Consider the following 22,805-nt stretch of genomic DNA (forward strand, 5'->3'; position numbering starts at 1 on the left):
CAAAGTTGATGTGTTAGAAGCAGGAAAAATGGACAAGAGTAAGGATTTGAGTGAGTTTGACAAGGGCCAAATTGTGATGGCTAGATGACTGGACCAGTGCATCTCCAAAACTGCTGCTCTTGTGGGGTGTTCCCGGTCTGCAGTGGTCAGTATCTATCAAAAGTGGTCCAAGGAAGGAACAGTGATGAACCGGCGACAGGGTCATGGGGCGGCCAAGGCACACTGATGAACGTGGGGAGAGGAGGCTGGACCGTGTGATCCGATCCAACAGACGAGCTACTGTTGCTCAAACTGCTGAAGAAGTTAATGCTGGTTCTGATAGAAAGGAGTCAGAATACACAGTGCATGACGGGTCAGGGCTGATTCGGCAGCAAAAGGGGGACCAACACAATATTAGGCAGGTGGTCATAATGTTATGCCTGATCAGTGTGTGAAAGTATGTGTGGCCACCAGGTGGCGCTAAGCTGTGTCGCTATAAACCAAACGCCTCACGATCAACTTGAATGGACCCACATACTCCACTCTCTCCTGGCTGATAACCTTGCTCATTAAATTACACTCATTTTCGCTGTTTTCCATCAAGTCACTCAGTCAGTCGAAGTACTCTGGATGTGTAAATGCTCCGCAGCAGCACTGAGGAAGTCACGGCCGGATACAGTTCAGACACCGGCGCAAGCAGTCCATCCAGTGGCGAGCGCAGCTTCAGTGAAGCTTCATGCAAGCGTCAGGAGGATGGAGCTCCGTCCCCATCTCCTCTGTCCAGCTCACACACACGACACAGCTCCAGCTCACACCCTGAGTCCACTTCCGCCACTTTAGCTGATGTCCAGACAAAACCTTTAATCAAAACTCCAGCTACAGCAGGTAGCCACCGTCAGAGTTAACCCAAATTAGCTTAGATAGCTAACTTCACCTCACTGCGCTAGAGCTATCGTTAGTCTGTAGTCAAAAAAAACGAGTGCGTGAACTTTGGAAACATTCCTCATCAATTTTAACAATAATCCTTTAAAAGTTCCAAGGAATTTTACAAAATTCTGTGGAGATTTCCCTAACAGGGAACCAAACACTAACATGAGGGAAATATTCTGCTTTTGCTTGGTATTAGCATCGTTAGCATTGTTTCAAGGAAGAGACTTTTTGTCTCTTTGAGATAAAGAAAGGCAAAAGCACAATGTGTAAAATGTGGCTAATTTTACAGAACAATGCTGCATTTGCAAAATCTAATTTGTTCCTTGATTGTAAATTATTTAAACCAGCTCCATTTGCCTTTATAGTTTATCTATTTTTCCTAAATGTGAATTAGTCCAAAATACATTCAATGCTACACAGATGGTTTAAGTCACCATGAGCTCTATATGATTCAAGAGATGAGATCTGAGGTCAGAATTGTTGAAATGACAAAAGCTTATTTCAATGGGGTCAGCTCCCACTTTGTTCCACCCATGTGGCATTGATTCCTCAATTCATTTTTAACATACACTAAAAGTTTAGGGACACCCCTCCAAACCATTGAATTCAGGTGTTGTATTTCAGGGGTTGGGCTTAACCCCTTAGTTCCGGTGAAAGGAACTCTTAATGCTTCAGCATACCAAGACATTTTGGACAATTTCATGCTCCCAACTTTGTGGAAACAGTTTGACCCCTTCCTGTTCCAACATGACTGCACATCAGACATGACCTCAACCCGACAGAACTCCTTTGGGATGAATTAAAGCAGAGACAGGCCAAGACTGGGACGTCTGCCTTCACATGCACATGAATGTAATATGGAGTTAGCTTGCCCTTTGCAGCTATAACAGCTGTACCTCTTCTGGGAAGGCTTTCCACAAGGTTTAGGAGTGTGTTTATGGGAATTTTCGACCATTCCACTGAAAACTCATTTGTGAGGTCAGGCACTGATGTTGGACGTGAAGGTCTGGCTCACAGTCTCCACTATAATTCATTCCAAAGATTTTTCAACTACTCTACAGAAATGATCATCTAGAGTTTTGGGTTGAGGTCAGGACTCTGTGCAGGCCAGATAAGTTCCTCCACACCAAACTCACTCATCTATGTCTTTATGGACTTTGCTTTGTGCACTGGTGCACAGTCATGTTGGAACAGGAAGGGGTCATCTCCAAACTGTTCCCACAAAGTTGGGAGCATGAAATTGTCCAAAATGTCTTGGTAAGCTGAAGCATTTAGAGTTTCTTTCACTGGAACTAAGGGGCCGAGCCCAAGCCCTGAAAAACAACACCTGAATTCAATGATTTGGAGGGGTGTCCCAAAACTTTTGGCAACATAGTGTATCAGCCTTGGTGCTTTTGCCTATTGCTTTTACTTTCTTTCTTATTTAACCGTGTGTGTTCAGGTGCGAACTGGGTGAACTTGTCCAGCTCTTCATGGACAGGCGGTGGGGTCTACAGCTCGCTGTGCAGAGGCTCAAGCACTCCTCGCCTCAGAAGAACACCGGGCTCAGCTACACGCACCCTGCTGGGTCCAGCTCCACAGAGAGAGCTCAACAGTGAGTGAGCAAAAATGTTGAAAGAAAATATAGACTATATTGAAAAAAGAACCCTAACTTTATAACAGAGGGGTGAACAGTCAAGACCACCTATCATGTTAAAAGGTTACATTTTTTGTGAAGAACAGAGATCAGGGGGTTCTATCCAACATATGACAGTTTGAACTGTATGAATACAGCAAACCTACTGTTGAAGGCAGCACAGTGGCACAGCGGGTGAGCTTCACAGCCTCAAAGCTCCAGGGTCTCTCTGTCTTGAGCTCTAGTTACGGTCTGTGCAGAGTCGTTCATGTTCTCCCCGTGTATGTGCAGGTCTCCTCCCAAAACATACCAGTAGGTGGATTGACTACTCTAACTTGCCCTTAGGTGCAAAGGAGCATGTGAATGTGTGTCATCCCATTCAGTATGTGTTCCCGAAATAAAATTTATGACAACCATAAATAGGATAAAGTGCTTACTGTACATGAAAAAAATTTGATGTATAGAAGAAAGATGATTTTTTTAGCATGTCTTCATCTTCCTGCTTTCTGATTTTTTGAGTAGTTTCTCAGTAGAGGAAAATTCACTACATTTACTTGTTTGATAAAGCAGGGTGTTAGTGATAAGCTCTGATAATAGTAACAGTAGGCTAATGATTAAAATAAAACTATAATAATAATGGAGCAGCATTGCATTATTTATTTATTTTTTTACCACTTTTAAATTACAGTTAAAAAGGAAAATGTTATAAAGCTACTATGGAAGCTTAGGTTTTCAAGTTTCAAGGGGAAAAAGAAGCGCTGTGACACAGACAGCATAAAAGATCCTGCTTTGTGTGACTGGTTGTAGTATGTCCAGCCACATTGGGTCAGGATCCTCCTGCTTCCAAACAACACTAACTGAAGGTAATGAAAGCTTTGAGAAATCATGTTTTGACAGTATTCTCTAAATCTAGTGACATCTTCCTCATCTGCATCTGTGTGTCACGCTGCATCTGTAATCGTGGCTGTGGTAGAGGGCCGGGGTTTAGCCAGGGGGGAGATCGGCATGGCCAGCATCAACACCAGATCCCCTGAGTTGATACTCTCACAGTTTGCAGATACTGGGACTTATACCAAGGTGAAACTTAAGTGAAGGTTGTTTTCTGTCCTTATTTATCACAGATGACAACTAATAGGTTTCATAATATATTTAAGTGATATATTTTGCTAAAAATCAAGTTCAGGGTTTCCCAAACTGGGGCAAGAAATTGTTTCGTTTCATTTATTTTACAAATTAATATTAGAAGATTGGAGACGGATTTTCTGCCCTAATATTTTTAAGTGTTACTAGGAGTATTTTATTTTTTTCCAATTTCCTGACATGTATTTTGACAAATAAAATGGACCCCATTCCATCTACCTCTGCTAAACAATCAGTATGTTTCAAATCACATACTTATGTACTACTCAAGACCTTTATTGAATACTAACACCGACTGGTTTCCTATTTACCAGTTTGATTTTTAAAAAGCTCTCATGTGACTTCAAACCTACCGAAAGTTCTGTTTTGCATAACAGCTTTCTGGATTTTCTAGACTGGCAAATGGTTTTGAAAGTAAGGTCAGAGTTTTTGATTTGTTCAGCGCTTTACAGCAGTGAAGGTGGAGGGGGAATGTATTAAGAGAGACAGAGCTTATCAGTGGGTTTAACATTTCTGTGCATAAAAATCACTAATGGTTTTACAATTTGACTTGGAAAGCTGACAGTCAGGGACGATTTGGCGCTGATATGCTGCTTTTTAATTATTCCTGGATGTACATAGGATGCAGAGCAAGTGTGTGAATAATAATACTAGTCACATTACTGCTGCTTTTGCACACCCACATGCAAACTCATGTCAGATATAAACTGGGGTGCTTTGTGCTATGCCGTATTACATCACCCCATTAGACTGATATGTCAAGGAATATTCCTTTATCACAGTTGTGCTATATTATACACCAGGCACAACATTATGACCACCTGCCTAATACTGTGTTGGTTCCGCTTTTGCTGCCAAAACAGCCCTGACTGGTCAAGGCATGAACTAAAACCCTGAAGGTGTGCTGTGGTATCTGGCACCAAGATGTTAGCCGCAGATCCTTTAAGTCCTGTAAATTGTAAGGTGGGGCCTCCATGGATCAGATTTGTTTGTCCAGCACATCCCACAGATGCTTGATTGGATTGAGATCTGGGGAATTTGGAGGCCAAGTCAACACCTCAAACTGGTTATTGTTCTCATCAAACCATTCCTGCTTTGTGAACCATTTTTGCTTTGTGACACGGCGCATTATCCTGCTGAACGAGAACTGTCAGAACCAGCATTAACTTTTTTAGCAATTTGAACTATAGTAGCTCGTCTGTTGGATCTGACCACACGGACCAGCCTTCGCTCTCCTCGTGCATCAGTGAGTCTTGGCTACCCATGACACTCGCCGGTTCACCACTGTTCCTTCCTTGGACCACTTTTGATAGATACTGACCACTGCAGACCGGGAACACCCCACAAGAGCTGCAGTTTTGGAGATGCTCTGATCCAGTCGTCTAGCCATCACAATTTGGTCCTTATCAAACTCGCTCAAATCCTTATGCTTGCCTATTTTTCCTGCTTCTAACACATCAACCTTGCTGCCTAATATATCCCACCCACTAACAGGTGCCATGATGTGGAGATAATCAGTGTTATTCATGTTACCTGTCAGTGGTCATTATGTTATGCCTGATCTTTGTACATCTTAGGGTTGTAGAAAATTGTCATTTTTTGGGGACATTTGGCCAAAAAGTGTGGGAAACCCTAGATGATCATTTCTGTAGAGTAGTTGAAAAATTATGTAAGGATCATTTCTTTACAAAATTAAAATAGCAAACTGATTAACTGATTGGTTTTTTAGTTAAACTAAATCTTACAGTAATAAGCAGATTTATTATTTGGCTGTATTTAGACTCTAGGCCCTTGAGTAAGAAAATCTAGTGCTTTTGTGTGGCTGTAGATTTATATGTCCAAACTCATTGCAGGTAATTACCAAACTGCATATCTTAGTGCCTCTTGAGATTCTGATGCTAGACACTGCAAGTGAGAAAGGGCAGGGAACCAAGCTTTACAACCTCATCACGGAGAACTTTTCAGTACGTGTTTGTAATAAATGTGTAGACCTGTCGTATATAGTCAACGGTTTGTCAGGAACTATGGGACAATTCTCTGCCAGACCACCAGAGGGGGTGCTGTTAGGTATATTGCTATACCTTGTCATGTAGTTATGTCATGTGTCCTGTCACCTGTGTCCAGTTGCCTTATTTATACCGTCTCATGTCTGTCTTTGTCAAGTCATTGTTTGTTGTTGTCTTTGCTTCCGTATTAACTAAAAATAACACAAACCACAAATAAACAAACCACAGATACCTGAAGGTGTCACTGAAAACAAAGACTCAACCTAGAAAACCCTAATAAAAACCCAAGGAACCAAACACAACAACAGACAATGACTTGACAAAGGCAAGACATTAGGAGCAAAATGGACGCAGGTGACTGGACACATGACATAACCACATGACCTTCAGTAAAGTATAGCAATATACCTACCTCTGGTGGTCTGGCAGGGAATTGTCCCAGTAGTTCCTGACACTTCAGTAACAAACATTTCTGATGAATTAATGTAAATGTGAACATACATGATGCATTTTATGTATATGTGTTTTATTCTACTACACCATTCTACTCACAGTCTGTAGCTTTCACTGCCATTCAGAGGAAGTACTTTAACGAGAGGAAAGGACTGGAGTACATTCAGCAGCTGTGTGCACCCGAGTTCAACACTGTTCTTATGGACGTACAAACAAAGTATGCACTTTATTCACTTTATTCAGTTTATTCCCTTAGTGCTGATTTTAATATAAGACAAACAAGATGGTTTGTTCTATGTACAAAGGTTCTTTAATCAATAGTGTTCCAGGAAAAATCCACCGCAAACAAGTTTCATATTATTCTGCATAATTAATGCAATCTTCACTGGCAACCATTATTATATATAATAGAATTTTAAGTTGACTTTTTTTTTCCATTTAAACTTTGTTAATCAACATGTTAGTCAGTGTAATTTTGGTTAATGAAAGAATTTAGCCTGCAGCTAAAATGAAATGAGGCGGCAGAGCTTTAGTCTGTCCAGCTCTCTTCCTCATCTGCACAGAGAATTTCGCCAAAATGAATGCCAATTGAATGCTATTAGCATGCCAGCATCTCCATTGTGCTCGTCGTCTCTGATCAAGCTCACTGAACTGTGTTGCTGCAGTAACTCATCGCCGTGTCTGCACTGTGTATATAACTGCATTCACACTGTATTCTGGATATACTCAGAAATATTTCTGTGCCAAAATATTGATTCATATAACTGAGACGTTACCTTTAATGTCTGTCTGTAGTCGATAATGCACATGACTGGTGTGGATGTAGATTCGAGATGATATAATGTTATCTTTCTGCAGGTATTATTGTTTGGCGGCTGCAGCAGCAGTCCTTAAGTACTGTGAGTTCATTCAGAACTCTGTCTATGCTCCCAAATCTCTGAAAGTGAGCTTCACCGGCAGTGAGCAGACCGCCATGATTGACACAGTCTCAGCCAGGAACCTGGAGCTTGTAATTAACAACAGGTGCCACAGGTAAGAAATGATAAGCCAAACCATTCTTTATAGATTATTCATATCCCCATCTTTATTCTAACCTTCTTCATATCATTGCAAGGTCTTATTTCTGAGTATTATAAAACGAAACATGACAGTAATAGATTTAGTAACTAAGTGTTCACATGTTTTAACATCAGGAGCGAACACACTCTATTTGAGGTTTTAAACTACACCAAAACACCTGGTGGTGAGAGGAGGCTTCGCTCAAACATTCTGGAGCCTCTGCTAAATGTTGAGACCATTAACGCAAGACTGGACACCGTACAGGTAGAATATCCACACCAAGGTTGATATTAGACAACAAGATTTGTCAAAATGAATTCATCCAGCATTGTTCTGTTTTTAGGAACTGCTACAGAGTGAGGAACTCTTCTTTGGTCTCAAGAGTGGTACGTTGCTTTCATTTTTCACGTAAATTGCACTGCAGGTCATCTTTTTCTGTGCCTAGTGTTTAATGAGAGTTTAATGAGTGCTGCTGTTTTATGTCCAGCAATTTCACAATTCTTGGATATTGATCATCTGCTTTATGCCCTTGTGCAGCTCCCCAAGCAAGAGACGGTACAGTGTGTTTCTTAAAAAGTGTACTGACATGTATGTATATTGCTTGTTTAGGTTATGTGTTCTGAAAAAAAGAATTTGATCTATTTATTTTTTAAAAATGTAAAATTTCAGAAAGAGGAAATTTACGGGAGACTGATGAGAAATTGTAATAATTGAAGTGATTGAAAATAGATGACAAGCTTTACCATTCTGTTGCTACACTCATTGGCCATATAGGATCATGTAGCAGGTATACAATTACTGAATGTTGCCCATCTGTTGTTATGCACAACAGCCCCATTCTACCTGCCCATCGATTAAATGGGATCACCATATGGTGTTATTTGGGTGATGGACCATGATTAGTAATCCCCATTAATGCTGATGGTTTCTAGGCCATGTTGTCTTAAATCTTAGAATTATTTCATTGGAATTATTCATTGCTCTGAAAATAATAGTTTAATAGAAAATTACCTTACTGTAAATAGCATGACATTTCATGTTGATATGGGATTTGTTAAAAGAAAAAAGCAAGCAGGAAATTAGATAAAATTCTCTCCTTCTCTTATTTCCTGTGATCTAGGTTGAAGTGGCTGAGGCAAAGATAATGAATGTTATTCAGCTGAAACACACACTAGAACTGATTGAACCACTCAAGGTCAGAACAGGTCACATCAGAAGGTTATATATATATATATATATATATATATAAAATAGATAGATAGATAGATAGATAGATAGATAGATAGATAGATAGATAGATAGATAGATAGATATGTGTGGTCAGTAAGCATTTTTCAGTTTTTGACAGGTGGTGCTGAAGGATGCTAAGACAGACTTACTGAAAGCTTATTACACTTCACTAGATGATAGCAGGTAATAAACACTTAATAAGAACTGTCATGTTTGTGTACTGTTAGGCAAGTCTATAGTCTGTAATCATATTACCTGAATCCCTTGCTGTATATTAATATACCTGCCTTGAAAAAATAACTGTGTTTATACAGATACTATAGGCGTAACACTCAAAGAGTAAAGTGCAGCAAAATGAACCCTTTCCTGAGCTTTTCACTTGTGTTGGTAGGTTTAACAGCATCTTGGATCAAATCAAAACAGTGATCAGCAATGACACCAACTACATGAAGGGCAGTCTGAATATGCGCACACAAAAGTGCTATGCTGTACAGCCTAACATCAATGAATTGCTAGATATTGCACGTCGAGCCTACACTGAGGTAGTGGATGATATAGCAGGTGAGTGGCTTATGTTTAATATTCGGAAATGACTGTTTTAAGCTTACAGGACAATAGTATCGTATCTGTATCCTACTTCATCGGTACAGGATTAGTAGATCAGCTAGGAGAGAAGTATGGTCTTCCATTCCGCACTAGTTTTAACACTATTCGAGGTTTCTTCATCCAGATGAAGCTAGAGGGATTTGGCTTGCCTAATGGACAGCTTCCAGGAGAGTTCATCAAAGTGAGCCCTTATAAACACATCAGTGCTCTGTTTAACCTTACACTATATACACATCATTTTATTTCATCAGTTATTTTTGTATTATTTATTAACATTTTCAAGCATATGCAGTGGCCCTTAAAAAGATGAAACACATGTGAACATGAAGGCATGACGTGTGTGATAGGCTTTAATTCACTGCAGGTAACTAGACAAAAAAACTGCTACAGCTTCACTACATTAGACCTGATGAAGATGAATGATCGCTGTGAGGAAGCCTTGAAGGAGATATTTCACATGTCTTATATGTGAGCATTCACTTTGTTAGACATTAACAATACAGGTTTCAGCTCAGCTGTCATTAGCACACTTCAGATATCATTAACTCCTTGTAACTACTTTTCAGTGGTTTTATACATTTTATAATTCAGTGTTTCAGTTTTATTCAGTTGCATTATGGATATCTAGATAATTTGATGTTTCTCTCTTCTTTTACATCTCCTTAGTGTGATATGCAGGTTACTAAATGATGTCTATAAACATGTTCACTGCTTGTATAAGCTATCTGATGCTGTGTCCCTGCTGGATATGTTACTCTCCCTCGCCAGTGTTTGCACTATTTCAGACTACGGTAAGATTAGACACCAGATACAGACATATCTAAATATGCTCCATTATTTGATGTCCTAAGGCTGCTGACATTTATCTATTTCACGCAATTATATATTTCACTTTGTGTTTGTGCCACAGTGCGCCCTGAATTCACTGATACGCTGGCAATAAGACAAGGCCGACATCCAATCCTGGAGCGCATTGCTGGCCAGCAGCCCATCCCCAACAACAGCCATATCTCTGAGGGAAGCAACTTTGTTATAATCACAGGCCCGAACATGAGTGGCAAGTCTACTTATCTCAAACAGGTGGCCCTCTGCCAAATCATGGCTCAGATAGGTACCCAGACTTGTCAGTATTATTTCATGTACAAAATTTATAACTAAGATATTTAGATTACCCCCTCACCTAGTATATTTGTCCATGTTAAATCATTTGTTTCTACAGCTAAGTGCATCTGTAGCACATGTATGATTAACACAAACAAGAAATTGTTGTCACTTGTTTACTTGAAACTCATATTTGGGATCTGACAGGCAATTGTCAAGAAATGATTAAAACATGCAACATAAATAAATTCCAAAAATAGGGATCCAAGGTTGGGATGGCAGTTTTTATGTTGTTCAACACTTGAACAATACATTAATAGTTAATTCTGGTAAATTACTGATAAATCTCGAAAGATTTGTGGGATGGTTTTACGGTCAAACTAACAAAGAACATGCCGGTAACCCGTAACCATAAATTCCTTCCTTTGACAAAACAGTAGTTACCTAATACCTACAATATGAAAAGAAAAGAAAATTATTATTATTATAATTATAAAGTTATTATAATAACTGCCCCTAGATTTCAGTTACAGCTGAGTTTGGAGTCAACAACTTTACATTAAAGGATATACTCTTTCTTTGTGGACAGATGAAACACACTGCAGTATTTCTTTAAACAATAAGCAATTCAAATCACAGACTTTATATCACTAAAGTTTACCTTTCTGTTCTCCTGAATTTTGCCTCAGGATCATTCGTGCCTGCTGAATTTGCCTCCTTCCGTGTTGCCGATCAGATATTCACTCGGATAGGAGTAGACGACGATTTTGAGACCAACTCATCGACATTTATGGTTGAGATGAAGGAGGTCAAAAAAAGTCACCATATGTACAATATTGTGACACATTTACTATATCTGTACTAACTTTTCATTGTACTGTCAGGTGTCCTACATAATACACAATGCAAGTAACAGGTCACTCATTATTATCGACGAGCTGGGACGTGGCACTAGTGCCGAGGAGGGCATCGGAATTTGCCACTCGGTTTGTGAGTTCCTCATCGGTCTGAAGGTATAGGGAACTGGCTATAATCTGTAAGAGTTAAAATATTAACAATTCTTAATAGAGCATTGTAATGCTTTTCATATTGGGAACAGTATAAAAATCATTAAAACAAGCAGCTTCAGTCAGAATGTGTTCTTTCTGAGTCTTGCAGGCATTCACTCTGTTTGCCACCCACTTCCTGGAGCTGTGTCAGTTGGAGACTCTTTACCCCAATGTAGAGAATCAGCACATGCAGGTCCAGCACATGCGTGGGACTGAAAGCAGCACAGAGAGTATAGTCTACACCTACCTGCTGACTCAAGGCTTCTCTGAGGAAAGCAACTACGGTAATCTTAATTAAACAAAGGGCAGGTCTTTTTAGCTGTCATGACATTTCACAACTACACGATGAATTAGAATTGAAGGGTCAGTATGTTAAATATGAAATAGCAATAAGTTTTAACTGAGTGATTAGTTAACTGGACATTTTTTTATTTGTTGTTTAAAATTATCCACTGTTGCCTATTTTACTGTTTGAGGTATAAGAGCAGCAGAGAACACGTCGCTTCCGCTGTCCATCGTCGAGGAGGCCAAGTCTATATCGGCAAAAGTTAGCCAAAAGTTATGGGTAAGGTTATATTTTAATGTCATTGGGTGTATGCTTGTATTGGGCCACATTTATCAGTCCGTTAATGTGTGTGTAAATGTTTGTGTAAACCAAACCAAATCTGTTTGTGTAAGCCAAACCAAATCTGTTTGTGTAAGCCAAACCAAACCAGTTTTTATCTTTTTCTCATAGGCTAAACATCATAGTGATCCAACCACCCTGAGACAAGGGGCAGTGTTTCATCTCGCCACCAGATTGATACAGACGGCCCGAAATTCCAAGTTGGATCCAGACAGCCTCCGTCTTTACCTAAAGGGCCTAAAAAAAGGTTATGAAGTTGAGTTGAAGGACAGATTAGAGTCTATTGACACAGAAGAGTGAGGCCTGCTGCACTTGGAGTGGATGCTAAGATCTGAGCTAGCCCATGCTGAGTAAATTCAATATCATAAATGTTGACTGAATTAGTTTGTGTTAATGGAAGTGTTAAAGGACTTGCCCAAATATTGTTCTGATATTGTTCTCTGGATGTACAAAGGCAATTAAAAATGCTCTGTTGGCTTATACTCTACGGCATGTTGAGCAGTAAATATTAAAATCTAATTGAAGACATCTGGCTTTCCTATTAAATACAGTTTACTAAATAAAATATATTTTGTCTATTTTAGTTATTGCTAACAGCTTTAAATGTGGTGTGCAAGCTAGAAGTCATTAAAAACAGTGCCTCTTTTTAGAAAAGCAGTACATTAAGAAACTTACACATATAGCATATATTAAAAATGACTAGGGTCGCCTGATCAGTGCAGCACACTGTGCACTTCTCACATCTTTCTATCAGAGCCAGCATAACATTTTTAAGCAATTTGTGCTACAGTAGCTCTGGGATCAGACCAGATGGGCTTTCAGGCATAACATTATGTGCACTGCCAGGTGAAGTGAATAAGACTGAATATCTCCTCATCATGGCACCTGTTAGTGGGTGGGATATATTAGGCAGCAGGTGAACATTTTGTCCTCAAAGTTGATGTGTTACAAGCAGGAAAAATGAGCAAGTGTAAGGAATTGAGCGAGTTTGACAAGGGCCAAATTGTGATGGCTAGATGACTGGACCAGAGCACTGCTGAAGAAGTTAATGCTGGTTCTGATTTCTGATAGAAAGGTGTCAGAATACAGAAAGAATACACACACACACATATATATACATATATATGTATCTATCTGAACTGTATCTATTTATCTATCCGTATATATATATATATATATATATATATATATATATATACATACGGATAGATAAATAGATACAGTTCTCGCATTAATTTTGACATATCAGTGTTTTGAGATAAGTCAGAACTACTGCTGCCAAAAATCTGGTGACATACACACAGAGCTGCAGACACTTATCGCGAGATTGTGTCATGGCCCCGCCTTTATTACGAATTGCTGCGCCCTTTAAAGCAGCATCGGTTTTTCTTTCCCACGTCTACCGCGACAAACCCCGCCTCCCGTCACAGGATTGGTAAAGCGGAACAGATTCTTTGTAGTGTGATTGGTTGATAATATTACTCCCGTCATGCTGTCCAATGGTAGGGCTTGTTACTAGTATAGCCAATGGCAGATTAGGAGGCGGAAATAATCAGAATACGGGTGTTCATGTTCATGTTGCTCCTTGTATTGTGCGCAGCAGGAGTGGTGACCCGCCCCCGCGCATCGAAACAGAGCAGAAGCCCTGCTAACTGCCGGCTCGGAGCTGCTGTCCATCGTGCTCTACACCAGAAACACCATTTCCAGCCCTAATTAACTCATCGTAATTGTCAGGTGTATCACAGCAGGTATGTATGTCTTTTATTTATAATTGTGTTGTATTAGACTCAACGGAGGTGCTGTGGGAGATTAGGGGATTTTTCCCCATGCCTGTGCTCAGCTCAGTTAGCTGCTGTACTTGAGCTGCACACGGGGCCTGCGCCTGCGCCTCAGCTCTCTCCCCCCCCCCCATATGCTGTGTCACAAGGGACTGAGCAGAGATGCGTTAACAACTAGACTTCCCTTACATTAATGCTGGCTTCACACAGGGCTTTAGATGGAGGACAGCTGTATGTTAGAGTAATAATCCGGGGTCAGATTTGGCACTGACGGTCAGCTCATGTCTTGAGACGTACACTTTGCTAGCAAGAGCTAATCTTGCTAGCTGCACGAGCACAGTTTCACTCTGAATTCACACGCTTTGAACCAGCTCTATCTATCTATCTATCTATCTATCTATCTATCTATCTATCTATCTAATGTGAGTGTATATACACAAACACTATATATTTCTGCGGCTGTAGGGGTGTGTGTCGTGTCAAATGATGTCTTTAATTCCCTTGTTGAAGTATAAATGAGGAAGCTATATTATTAGCTCCTTTTCTTGGGTAAGGGATTATGTGAGTAGGATGTGATGCACAACGTTGATCGTGACACTAAGAGGGTGTGTGTGTGTGTGTGTGTGAACGTGTCTGATTTACTCTAATGTAAATCATAGTCACGTGATCAGCCTTTATCTGACGCTTACTTGTCCCTTCACATGGTTTAGTGTGTAACCTAGTCATCTGGACCTGACATTTAAGAATAAATTACGATAAATTCTCAATTACAATGGATTTTGGTTAAACCATGCTCTAAAAAATTCAAATATTATAACTTTTTGCTAATGGTTTTGATTTGTCTTTCTTTTTTTCTTTTTTTTTTGCTATTGATTCCTAGATCACAACATGGCCCTAGACTGTGTCAGGTTCTCTGTGTTATAAATAAACACAGATTAGCTCACTAACTGGGTGATGTGTAGCTTTTAATAGCGTATGCATGTTGTGCACTTCTCACAGTCTACATACTTGGAAAAGTCCAGCTAGTGAAAGTCATGGCCATGTCTGTCCAGTGGTTGTTGCTTGAATTGTCCATTGTGTTGATTCAGGCCTAGATTTAAAGAATGCATTACTTCATGCGCTCTTCCTGTAAACTCTCCATCTAAAGGAAATTAGTGAGAAATGTGTGTAGTTGTGTAGGTGGAGCTAAGTGCTGCCCCAAGTGTGTGTGTGTGTGTGTGTGTGTGTGTTCCTGTTTCTGATGTTTGTCTGCAGAGTTATTTATGTAACATGCAAGGGCTGATATTAATGGTCAGCAGATTAGGCAGGAAGTGACAAACATGTAATTACCTATAGGGCTGCATATCGGGTCCGTTTCCTGATTATTTATGCATGATTGTTTATTGACTTTATAGTAGCTCTGTGATTATTAATCAAAAGGATTTAGATCTTATTTATGTCATGTCTCTGAAATGTGATATGCAGTCATAGTTGAGTGGAAAGATAGATAGATAATGCAAGTGCACTCTCTATTCAAACCCCTTGTGGCCTAATAAAACATTCAATATTCTCAAGAGATTTTTTTTTTTTCATTTCTTAAGAGATACTTATTTTTATTTTTATTTATTCACTAGGGAAGGAATGTTCATAAACATCAACATAACAGAACAATATGCCCCCAGTCTGGCCCTGCTGTAACCAAGGTGTTTTTATTTAATGTTACTTTAATGGGCTAGTAAAACAGAGCCTGTGCTTTTGCTTATACAGTAAAATGAAATGGTCCCAAAGGGCTTTTTCATGTCGTTGAATATGTCTGCATGTTTTGCCAGACCAGGCAGGCCTTACAAAGCTTCAGGATTCCAAGCAGCCACTCACTCGAGAACGATGTTGTCCCGCCTCATTTCCATGCCGCAGGACACCCTAGCAGCATAGGTGCATCCTGTTCTCTGAAGCGTCACATGTAAATAAGGATTCTGTCATGCACTTGCAATACAAAGTTCCAGCCACCACTGCCATTACTGACGCAGGGATTCAGAACAGAAAGTATTTGAGTGCACCACCACACCCATGTCAGTGTTGATCACTGCACTTTGGACTGGAGGAAATGTCTATGATTATTATTCAAGCCTACCTTACATGATGGAAATATCAGTCAAGAAGGTTAGTCAGGGTAATGATATTAGACTAAGCTAAATATTATCATGCACTAGAAGTATCAAATGATATGCTTTGCAGTAAGTCCGTACAACCTGATGGAATGCGCTAGGAGAATAATTAATGATGTGGCAACTCGAACCAACAACTGCACAGTCTTTTATTTTTCTTAGCCTACAGCAGTTTGCCAGTGTATATATTTTTACATATATTAATGAGTGTCACGTCATGCTTTTTAACTCTTTTTATTCCAATTTAATTATGGAACGAATTGCTGTCATCATTTATGTTGTAGCAGTTATACACTCCTTCACTTCTCTCTCTCTTAAAGCTAATGAGCCAAAGAAAAAAAAGCAGTCATGCTACAGAGAAAGCTGTGAGTGCAAAATGCTCTGTCCTGAAAACTCTCTCGTAGGTGAAGACTTACTGACATAAATTTTAACTAAACCTCTCCTTACAGTTTTTTTCTAAAATTTGTTTGTTAGTCTCGGATTACGATTCTCATTTGCAATTCGAGTCCCTGTGTATGAGCTGTTAACATAGATAAGATAACTAGATTAGATCGAGTGCATTAACCATAAACCGGTGATTTGAATTACAGCCAATACTACAGACTCAGCTGCTGTTATTGAAAACTAACCCAACACTTTCTGACCAGTCAGATACAAGACAGTACTGTGGCATTACCTCTTTTATTCCACTGGTATTGAATCAGTGTATTTAGCTGTTTGGTTTTTGGTGGTCCCGGTGGCAGCTAGATGTGGAATTTAGTTACATGAAAGGAAATTGATGTTGGTTTAACACTACACTGTTGGAGATGGTGATGTTTAAACAGATACGTGTGATTAGTTAACCACCGGTGTCCAGATTACAGGTTCTGCAATGAAACATTATTGCTATCATTAGGTTCATTACATTATCTACATTTGCCATGCTGAGTATATTGGCTAGGCTTGTGTGTTTCTAGCTCATAACTGAGGGCAAGAAGCCTTTATTATCGCCACACATACATTACAGCACAGTGGAATTCTTTTCTTCGCGTATCCCAGCTGAGGAAGATGGGGTCAGAGCACAGGAGCAGCTCTGATACAGCACCCCTGGAGCAGGGAGGGTTAAGGGCCTTGCTCAATTGCCCAGCAGTGGAGCTTGGTGATGCTGGGGCTTGAACCCCAATCCTCTGATCAACAACCCAGAACTACACAATTACAAAATCAAGACAGTGGCCCTGTTATCATTTTCCCTATATTTTCGAATTGCAATTAAGGGTGAACACAACACGGTACAGATAGGCTTAATTAAACCTATCTGTTTTTGGTTATTTCTTAGGCAACACTTAAAAGTTTGAAGCCCTTCCAGTGGGACTTCACATGGATCAACTGAATGTCCTTTTTGGATATTTCCTTAAAAAGTTTCATGGCAGAACCACACTCTAAGGGGAAAAAAAATAAAGTTGGACTAAATCGGTTTGTCCTTGTGAAGGAGGAGCTTTTAGAAAGAACATTGTGTTTTCCAGTCACAGAGGTTTCCAAGTAAAACCCATTCAGGAAGCTAAGAATTTTTATCCATCCAAAGAATGCTTAAGGATCATGCTGTCATTCAGATCCAGCAAAACTGGGCTTTTTTTTCTTTTTCCTTGCTGCTTTTTCAATCTCTGTCCAGTTTGAACTTTTGCCCAGGATTCAGACGGAGGCAATCTTAAAGCTTAATCAAAAAACAACCTTCTCAGATTTTTACCTGTCAGTATCCGTATACTGCAGGTGGAGTGATGTTAGACGATTCCTCAAAGTTTTGTACTTATTCCTTCTAAATCATGCATTTATTTAGTTCTTCTAAATATCCTCTATTGGTTAATGACAGATATTTACAACAGAATTATTTCACATATGCATGACAAGCTTGCTTTTGCCCTAATGAAGATCAGAGTAGATGGAGGCCACTTTCCCACTGGACAGTGCGGCATGGCTTGACTTGGCAAATTAACCATGATTCTGCATTTTGTCGCTATTTCCAGGCCACCTGTACTGTAGTTGTGCTGAATGCCAAGCCTGGGCATACCAGTGGAGCTAAAAATAGTGTAGATCTCTGATTGTACAAATGCAGTCATTACTAAGTCTTGTAGGAAGTGCTTTTCTTCGACTGTTGAAGTCATTTTGGACATCACAGTTTAATGATATTCATTATTTTCAGATGTTTTTTTGTAGCTCTTTAGCCTGGTGTGCCATGTCCATGATCCAAGTAGAATCTGTTGAGATGGAATCCTAAATGCCTTCCTATGTGTTTGCACCCTTCATGGTTTAAAACCTGATTGAACGGTACACTCTATATAGTGTCCTTTACATGTAGTATAGAACACCATTTTGGAGATTGACCCCTGGTATTTTTGTTGTATTGTGATATCTGTTTTTGGCACATTTTGCTAGGTGGGGCAGTTCATGCTGCCATCAAGAGACATGCCTTCAAATACCTAAACATGAGATATGCTCAGTTTCATTTTAAGATCTTTTAAAAAATGTAGTGTTTACTAGTCATGCCTGTCATATGTCACCTTATTCAAACCTCCATAGCAGCTCTTCCTATTATGTATGTAATGAGAATCAGACACACATACTCTGCCAGGATAGGGCTAGTTTGGATTTTTTGGTCAGCTGCCTTTTTGTGTTTACTTATTGCTCCTTTTCTGTGCCTGTGCAGAATGGCGATCGAAGTGGCTGATTCACAGTACCTCCTCATCTTGGCTCCATCACTGGTCATCATCCTCATGTTCCTTTTCTTCTGGCTCTTCATGAAGGAGACTTCATACGACGAAGTTCTGGCACGGCAAAAACGAGATCTGAAGTTGCCACCGGTGAAGACTGACGCCCGCAAAAAGGGCGAGAAAAAAAAGAACAAGAAGAAGGAGAACACTGGAAATGAAGGTGGTGGGGGTAAAGGGAGCGAATCGCAGGATGACCTGCAAGATTTTGATCTGGTTGATGCCACCAGCTCGACCTTAAATAACGAGGTCCCTGAGGTGGTGCCTGTGCCACTTCCTGTTTCTGTCCCTGTGCAAGCAGAACCTCCAACAGGAGTGAGGGAGAGGAAGAAGAAAGAGAAGAAGGCAAAAGCTTCTGCTTCTGTGGCAACAGCTGCTCCTTCTCCTGCTCCTGTCACCACAGAGAAACCAGAAGTCAATGGCTCAAAGCCTGCTGTCCGTAAGGAGCAGACCGTTCCACTTAGCAAACAGCCCAGCCCACCACAGGCTCAAGCTCCACCTCCAGCTCCTGCCACAGCAGAAACCACTGGCAAGAAGAAAGCCAAGAAGCAGAAGAGTGAAACTGGTAAGATGTAGCAATATGTGTTCACATTTAGACAGAGTGCACATTTTAAGTCTGTTATGCAATATGGTGTTATATAAGGACACTTATATAATTGTCCAGTTGACATGACTCAACTTCCAGATATATAATATATTTTGAGGGTCATGTGGTTTTAAAAGTAGTGATTGATTTATATAGTTGTTACTCTGTATTATGGCTGAGGATTCCTATCATATGATTCTCATTTTTGAGTAGCTTCTATTATCACTTGGTTCTTAAGGGATGAGGATGATGAATGGAATGTTCAGTGGTCCAGTGGCAGGATCCCGCGCTCTCATTGTCATGGCCTGGGTTCGATTCCCAGGCAGGGTGCTAACCCAACCGCTGAAGAGTTTACTCTCAGTGCCGGTCCCAAGCCCGGATAAAATCCGGCATAAAACCTGTGCCAAAATCAAAACATGCGGACCAAATGATCCACTGTGGCACCCCCAGCCAGGGAGCAGCCTTAAAGAACATCAACAACATGATGGCTGGAATGTTCCATGACTTTAATCATATTATAAAAGCAACTTTTATTTCATTTTCTGTACCACTTATCCTATCTATCCTTGGGTCACGAGGAGCCTGAGCCTGATCTCGGGCGTCATCGGGCATCAAGGCAGGATACACCCTGGACTGAGTGCCAACCCATTTAAGACAACTTAATTTAACTTAATATTATGGGATGCCAGAACAAGCCTCATTACCCATTTATGTGGATTTTCATCACAGTGTAACATTATGGCAAGTATGGCAATGAGTAAGTTTACTAGTTTATTAATACCAGAAAATATTCGTAATACTTATTATTCATACCAATCAAATGTCATATTTCTGCAGTGGCTTGCTGTGCATGACTGGGCATGTCCAAGCTCACAGCCATTTACAGCCAATTCTATGCTTACGCTTTCCTCTCAAGGAAGACAAGCACATTAATTCTGTCTGGTTTAAAGTGATGTATGATAGCAAATTGAGATTCAGTCACGCACAAACACACACCCTCTCTCTCACACACACACACACACACACTTTAGCGTGACTTGCTTGCCATTAAGCATCGGTACATCACTGTTTGAAGACTCATTAATGGGTAGTCGCTGAGGCTCTGGGATACAGAACAGCACCAGATCCTTAATCGTCTGCTTAGGTTTGTATAAAGGTATCCGTCAAATGAATAAATGTAAATATTCTCCATTAATTACCTGTTCATAGACCTTTATTTATATTGTTTTTATTAACAGTATGCAATGATGTATAATATATAGAAAAAATTCTTGTGAATAAATGTGGTGTAATTCTCAATTATAAATAATTACATATTATTTTAATAAAGGTCAGTGTTTCTTATAATATGATTACTATAGTTAATATAATTACAATTAAAGGTTTAATCATTTTAATCCAAAGCAGATGGAATAAGAGCATCTGGAAAGGACATAATTATTCAATATCAATGTACATTAATTCAGTATATGATTATATCAGTTATTGACTCAGCACTGCTCACTACTCTGCTGTTTCATTTGAGAAGCAGCCATATGGATATAGACAGCATTTGTCTAAAGCCGTCAGTTTCAAAACGCACTGTCAGGCATGGCGTGTTTTGATTTCATATCAAGGCATCATCAAATGTCCATAATGCTGTTTAGTGGTCATAAACTATAGATTTGAACAGCAGGGTGAACATAACGGTCATTCAGAGTAATTTCTCAGGAGGAAGAAGACAAGAATTAACCTCCTGTCTCAGCATCGCTTTTTTCTTGGCTGATTTTATTTATCCTTATTAGATTTTGTCCTTTTGTGTGGTTAAGTTAACTAAACTTGTAATGTGATCGAGTGGCAGCTGGTTAGAAAGTCATACTGTTGGTAAGATCATAGATTTTGTCTTGTTGGCTGGCTTGTTCAGACGTGTGGGTGTCTGTGTTCGTGTGTGTGTGTGTGTGTGTAAGTAAAGGGGCCAAGCTTTTGATCTTGTGCTGTTTTGATCTCGAGGATGTGCATCAATACCACATCTCCTCATAAGAGCCCAGAAAGTCAAGGACTCTTGTTGCAATATACTTCAAGGCACTAGCACTGTAATCACGTCACTTCACATCTGTTGCTTCTTGAGATATAGTTCAAGTAAAAAAAAAAATCAGTAATAGTGAATGAAACGTGCCTCTTTAAATGTAATATACACAAGTTATTCCTGTGAAACAACTGAAATAATAGTTTATGTGAATGTGTCAGCAGTAACGAAGAGATGGGGGGGGCTGTACCTCAGTCATGCTGCTTATAGTCACTTTCATTAGTCTCTATAGTCAAGCAGCATTCTGCTTAATCAGATCTAATATTAATTTAGAGCACACTGAAGGGACAAATCCTGTCCACAAACCTGCCAGTTGCTTTACACCTTAATTACAACTATTTTAGCATAAATGTCAGAATTTCAGAAGCCCTAGAAACATGCTCTTCTTCACTGCTAAAGGTTGTTAAAGGTTTTTGTAACTCGAGTACTATGCATAATTATGTTTTCCGCCACGGTGCGCTGCAGAGGAGCCTCCAGCTGAGGTGAAGCCTGACCAGTCTCCCGTTGTGGTGAAGAAGGTGGAACCAGTGCTGGCAGAACACAAACTGCAGGATGGAGCAGCTCCTGTTGCCGTTCCTCCTGCACCCACCACTTCTACTGGCAGTGGCAGGAGAAAGAGCAAGAAACAGAAGATGGAGGCTGCTGTCACAGGTAACATATGGCTCCTTCTGACAGCTTTTAAGATCTGGGCTGGTTTAAAAAAAATGATATTTTGGGGAAAACATGCAATAGTTTTAACTGTAAACATTTAGACATGTGGGTTGGAGGGACAAAAACTCTCAGGAAGTGTCACCTTCCTTTTAATATGTTTCTGTCATGCATTCAAAGCTTTATTTGTTATCAAAATAGAAATTTTGTGTTAATGTGTCGTGTGTGTGTGTGTGTGTGTGTGTGTGTAAAGTCAATGAGACTCAGGTCCAGTCATCTCCTCCTGCCAGCCAGACCAACTCTGTCCCTCCGGCAAACCACCAGAGCAGCAAGAATGATGAGGCTGCTGCTCCTTCCCCGGCTCGTGCTTCCACTAAACAGAGCAAGAAACAAAAAAATGAAACTGACAAAGGTACTCAAGCATTGAATTTATTAGGTTGTGTAGCTGTCTGTTGGAATTAGCTTCAGTTCTACAGATTTTTCCCCCAATGTCAGCTTTGTCTCTTAATCAGAAAAGATTTGTCCTGTGTAATGACTTCAATATGTTCAGAACCAAGTGTTACCGAACTGATCCGCAATAGACTAAGTCTCGAATCTTGTGCACAGAGAACTCCCGAGTGAAGCTGAAAGAGCTGCTGGCTAGTCTGGGTGGCCTGGTTTTGTCTGATGCTGATGTGGTCTCTGTGGTGTCTCTGCTCCGGGACAAGAGCCCCAATGCCTTGGACAGCTGGTATAAAGTGAGACAACCGTTAATATTTACCGTCATATTTTGAATACATTCCATGGAAATTGCACAGTTCTCTTTTCTCATGTCCTCATCTCTTATCCTGTCCTGTTCCGCCTTCAGTCTGCAACCAAGTTTGAGCCCTCGGCTCAGCAGCTGGCAGAGAAAGAGCGTCTTCTCACAACCCTACAGGAGGAAGCCTCCATCGCCAAGGACAAAGTCAAACAGCTCAGCCAGGTACTACAACAAAAAAATGTACTGCCTAAGGTATATACTGGTGTGTGTCTAGCTTTTGAACTGTATTTTGCTCTGTTGTACTTTTTGTT

General features: G+C 40.1%; 2 protein-coding genes across 8 annotated transcripts in view; both read left to right on the forward strand.

Annotated features, from left to right (window-relative positions):
- The first annotated feature begins 609 nt into the window (after positions 1 to 609).
- msh4 (mutS homolog 4) lies at positions 610 to 12,130 on the forward strand. The gene is made up of 21 exons (XM_058399792.1): positions 610 to 873; positions 2,351 to 2,503; positions 3,438 to 3,601; positions 5,518 to 5,628; positions 6,225 to 6,340; positions 6,982 to 7,155; positions 7,317 to 7,446; positions 7,526 to 7,568; positions 7,670 to 7,737; positions 8,303 to 8,377; positions 8,531 to 8,595; positions 8,804 to 8,973; positions 9,063 to 9,199; positions 9,383 to 9,486; positions 9,685 to 9,809; positions 9,929 to 10,129; positions 10,809 to 10,927; positions 11,004 to 11,132; positions 11,278 to 11,452; positions 11,645 to 11,733; positions 11,905 to 12,130. Exons 1-21 carry the CDS (start codon positions 618 to 620, stop codon positions 12,091 to 12,093), a joined length of 2,793 nt encoding a protein of 930 aa, XP_058255775.1. The 5' UTR covers positions 610 to 617; the 3' UTR covers positions 12,094 to 12,130.
- Positions 12,131 to 13,380: 1,250 nt separating this feature from the next.
- The window catches only part of ktn1 (kinectin 1), a 29,447-nt gene continuing 20,022 nt past the window's right edge, over positions 13,381 to 22,805 (forward strand). For all 7 annotated transcript variants that reach the window (XM_058399043.1, XM_058399047.1, XM_058399048.1 and 4 more), the window contains exons 1-6: positions 13,381 to 13,541; positions 18,396 to 19,021; positions 21,573 to 21,758; positions 22,009 to 22,167; positions 22,362 to 22,492; positions 22,603 to 22,716. In XM_058399043.1, coding sequence (XP_058255026.1) covers positions 18,397 to 19,021; positions 21,573 to 21,758; positions 22,009 to 22,167; positions 22,362 to 22,492; positions 22,603 to 22,716 — 1,215 coding nt within the window. In that variant the 5' untranslated portion in view covers positions 13,381 to 13,541; position 18,396. The remainder of the gene's footprint in view (positions 13,542 to 18,395; positions 19,022 to 21,572; positions 21,759 to 22,008; positions 22,168 to 22,361; positions 22,493 to 22,602; positions 22,717 to 22,805) is intronic.

The sequence above is a fragment of the Hemibagrus wyckioides genome, linkage group LG09 (genome assembly GCF_019097595.1).
Source record: "Hemibagrus wyckioides isolate EC202008001 linkage group LG09, SWU_Hwy_1.0, whole genome shotgun sequence".
NCBI classification, from domain to species: Eukaryota; Metazoa; Chordata; class Actinopteri; order Siluriformes; family Bagridae; genus Hemibagrus; species Hemibagrus wyckioides.

Coding starts and splice junctions, on each gene's coding strand:
- msh4 (XM_058399792.1), top strand. CDS start 618: ATGCTCCGCAGCAGCACTGAGGAAGTCACGGCCGGATACAGTTCAGAC. Junction 5,629..6,224: donor TCATCACGGAGAACTTTTCA/GTACGTGTTTGT, acceptor TTCTACTCACAG/TCTGTAGCTTTCACTGCCAT. Junction 11,133..11,277: donor AGTTCCTCATCGGTCTGAAG/GTATAGGGAACT, acceptor TGAGTCTTGCAG/GCATTCACTCTGTTTGCCAC.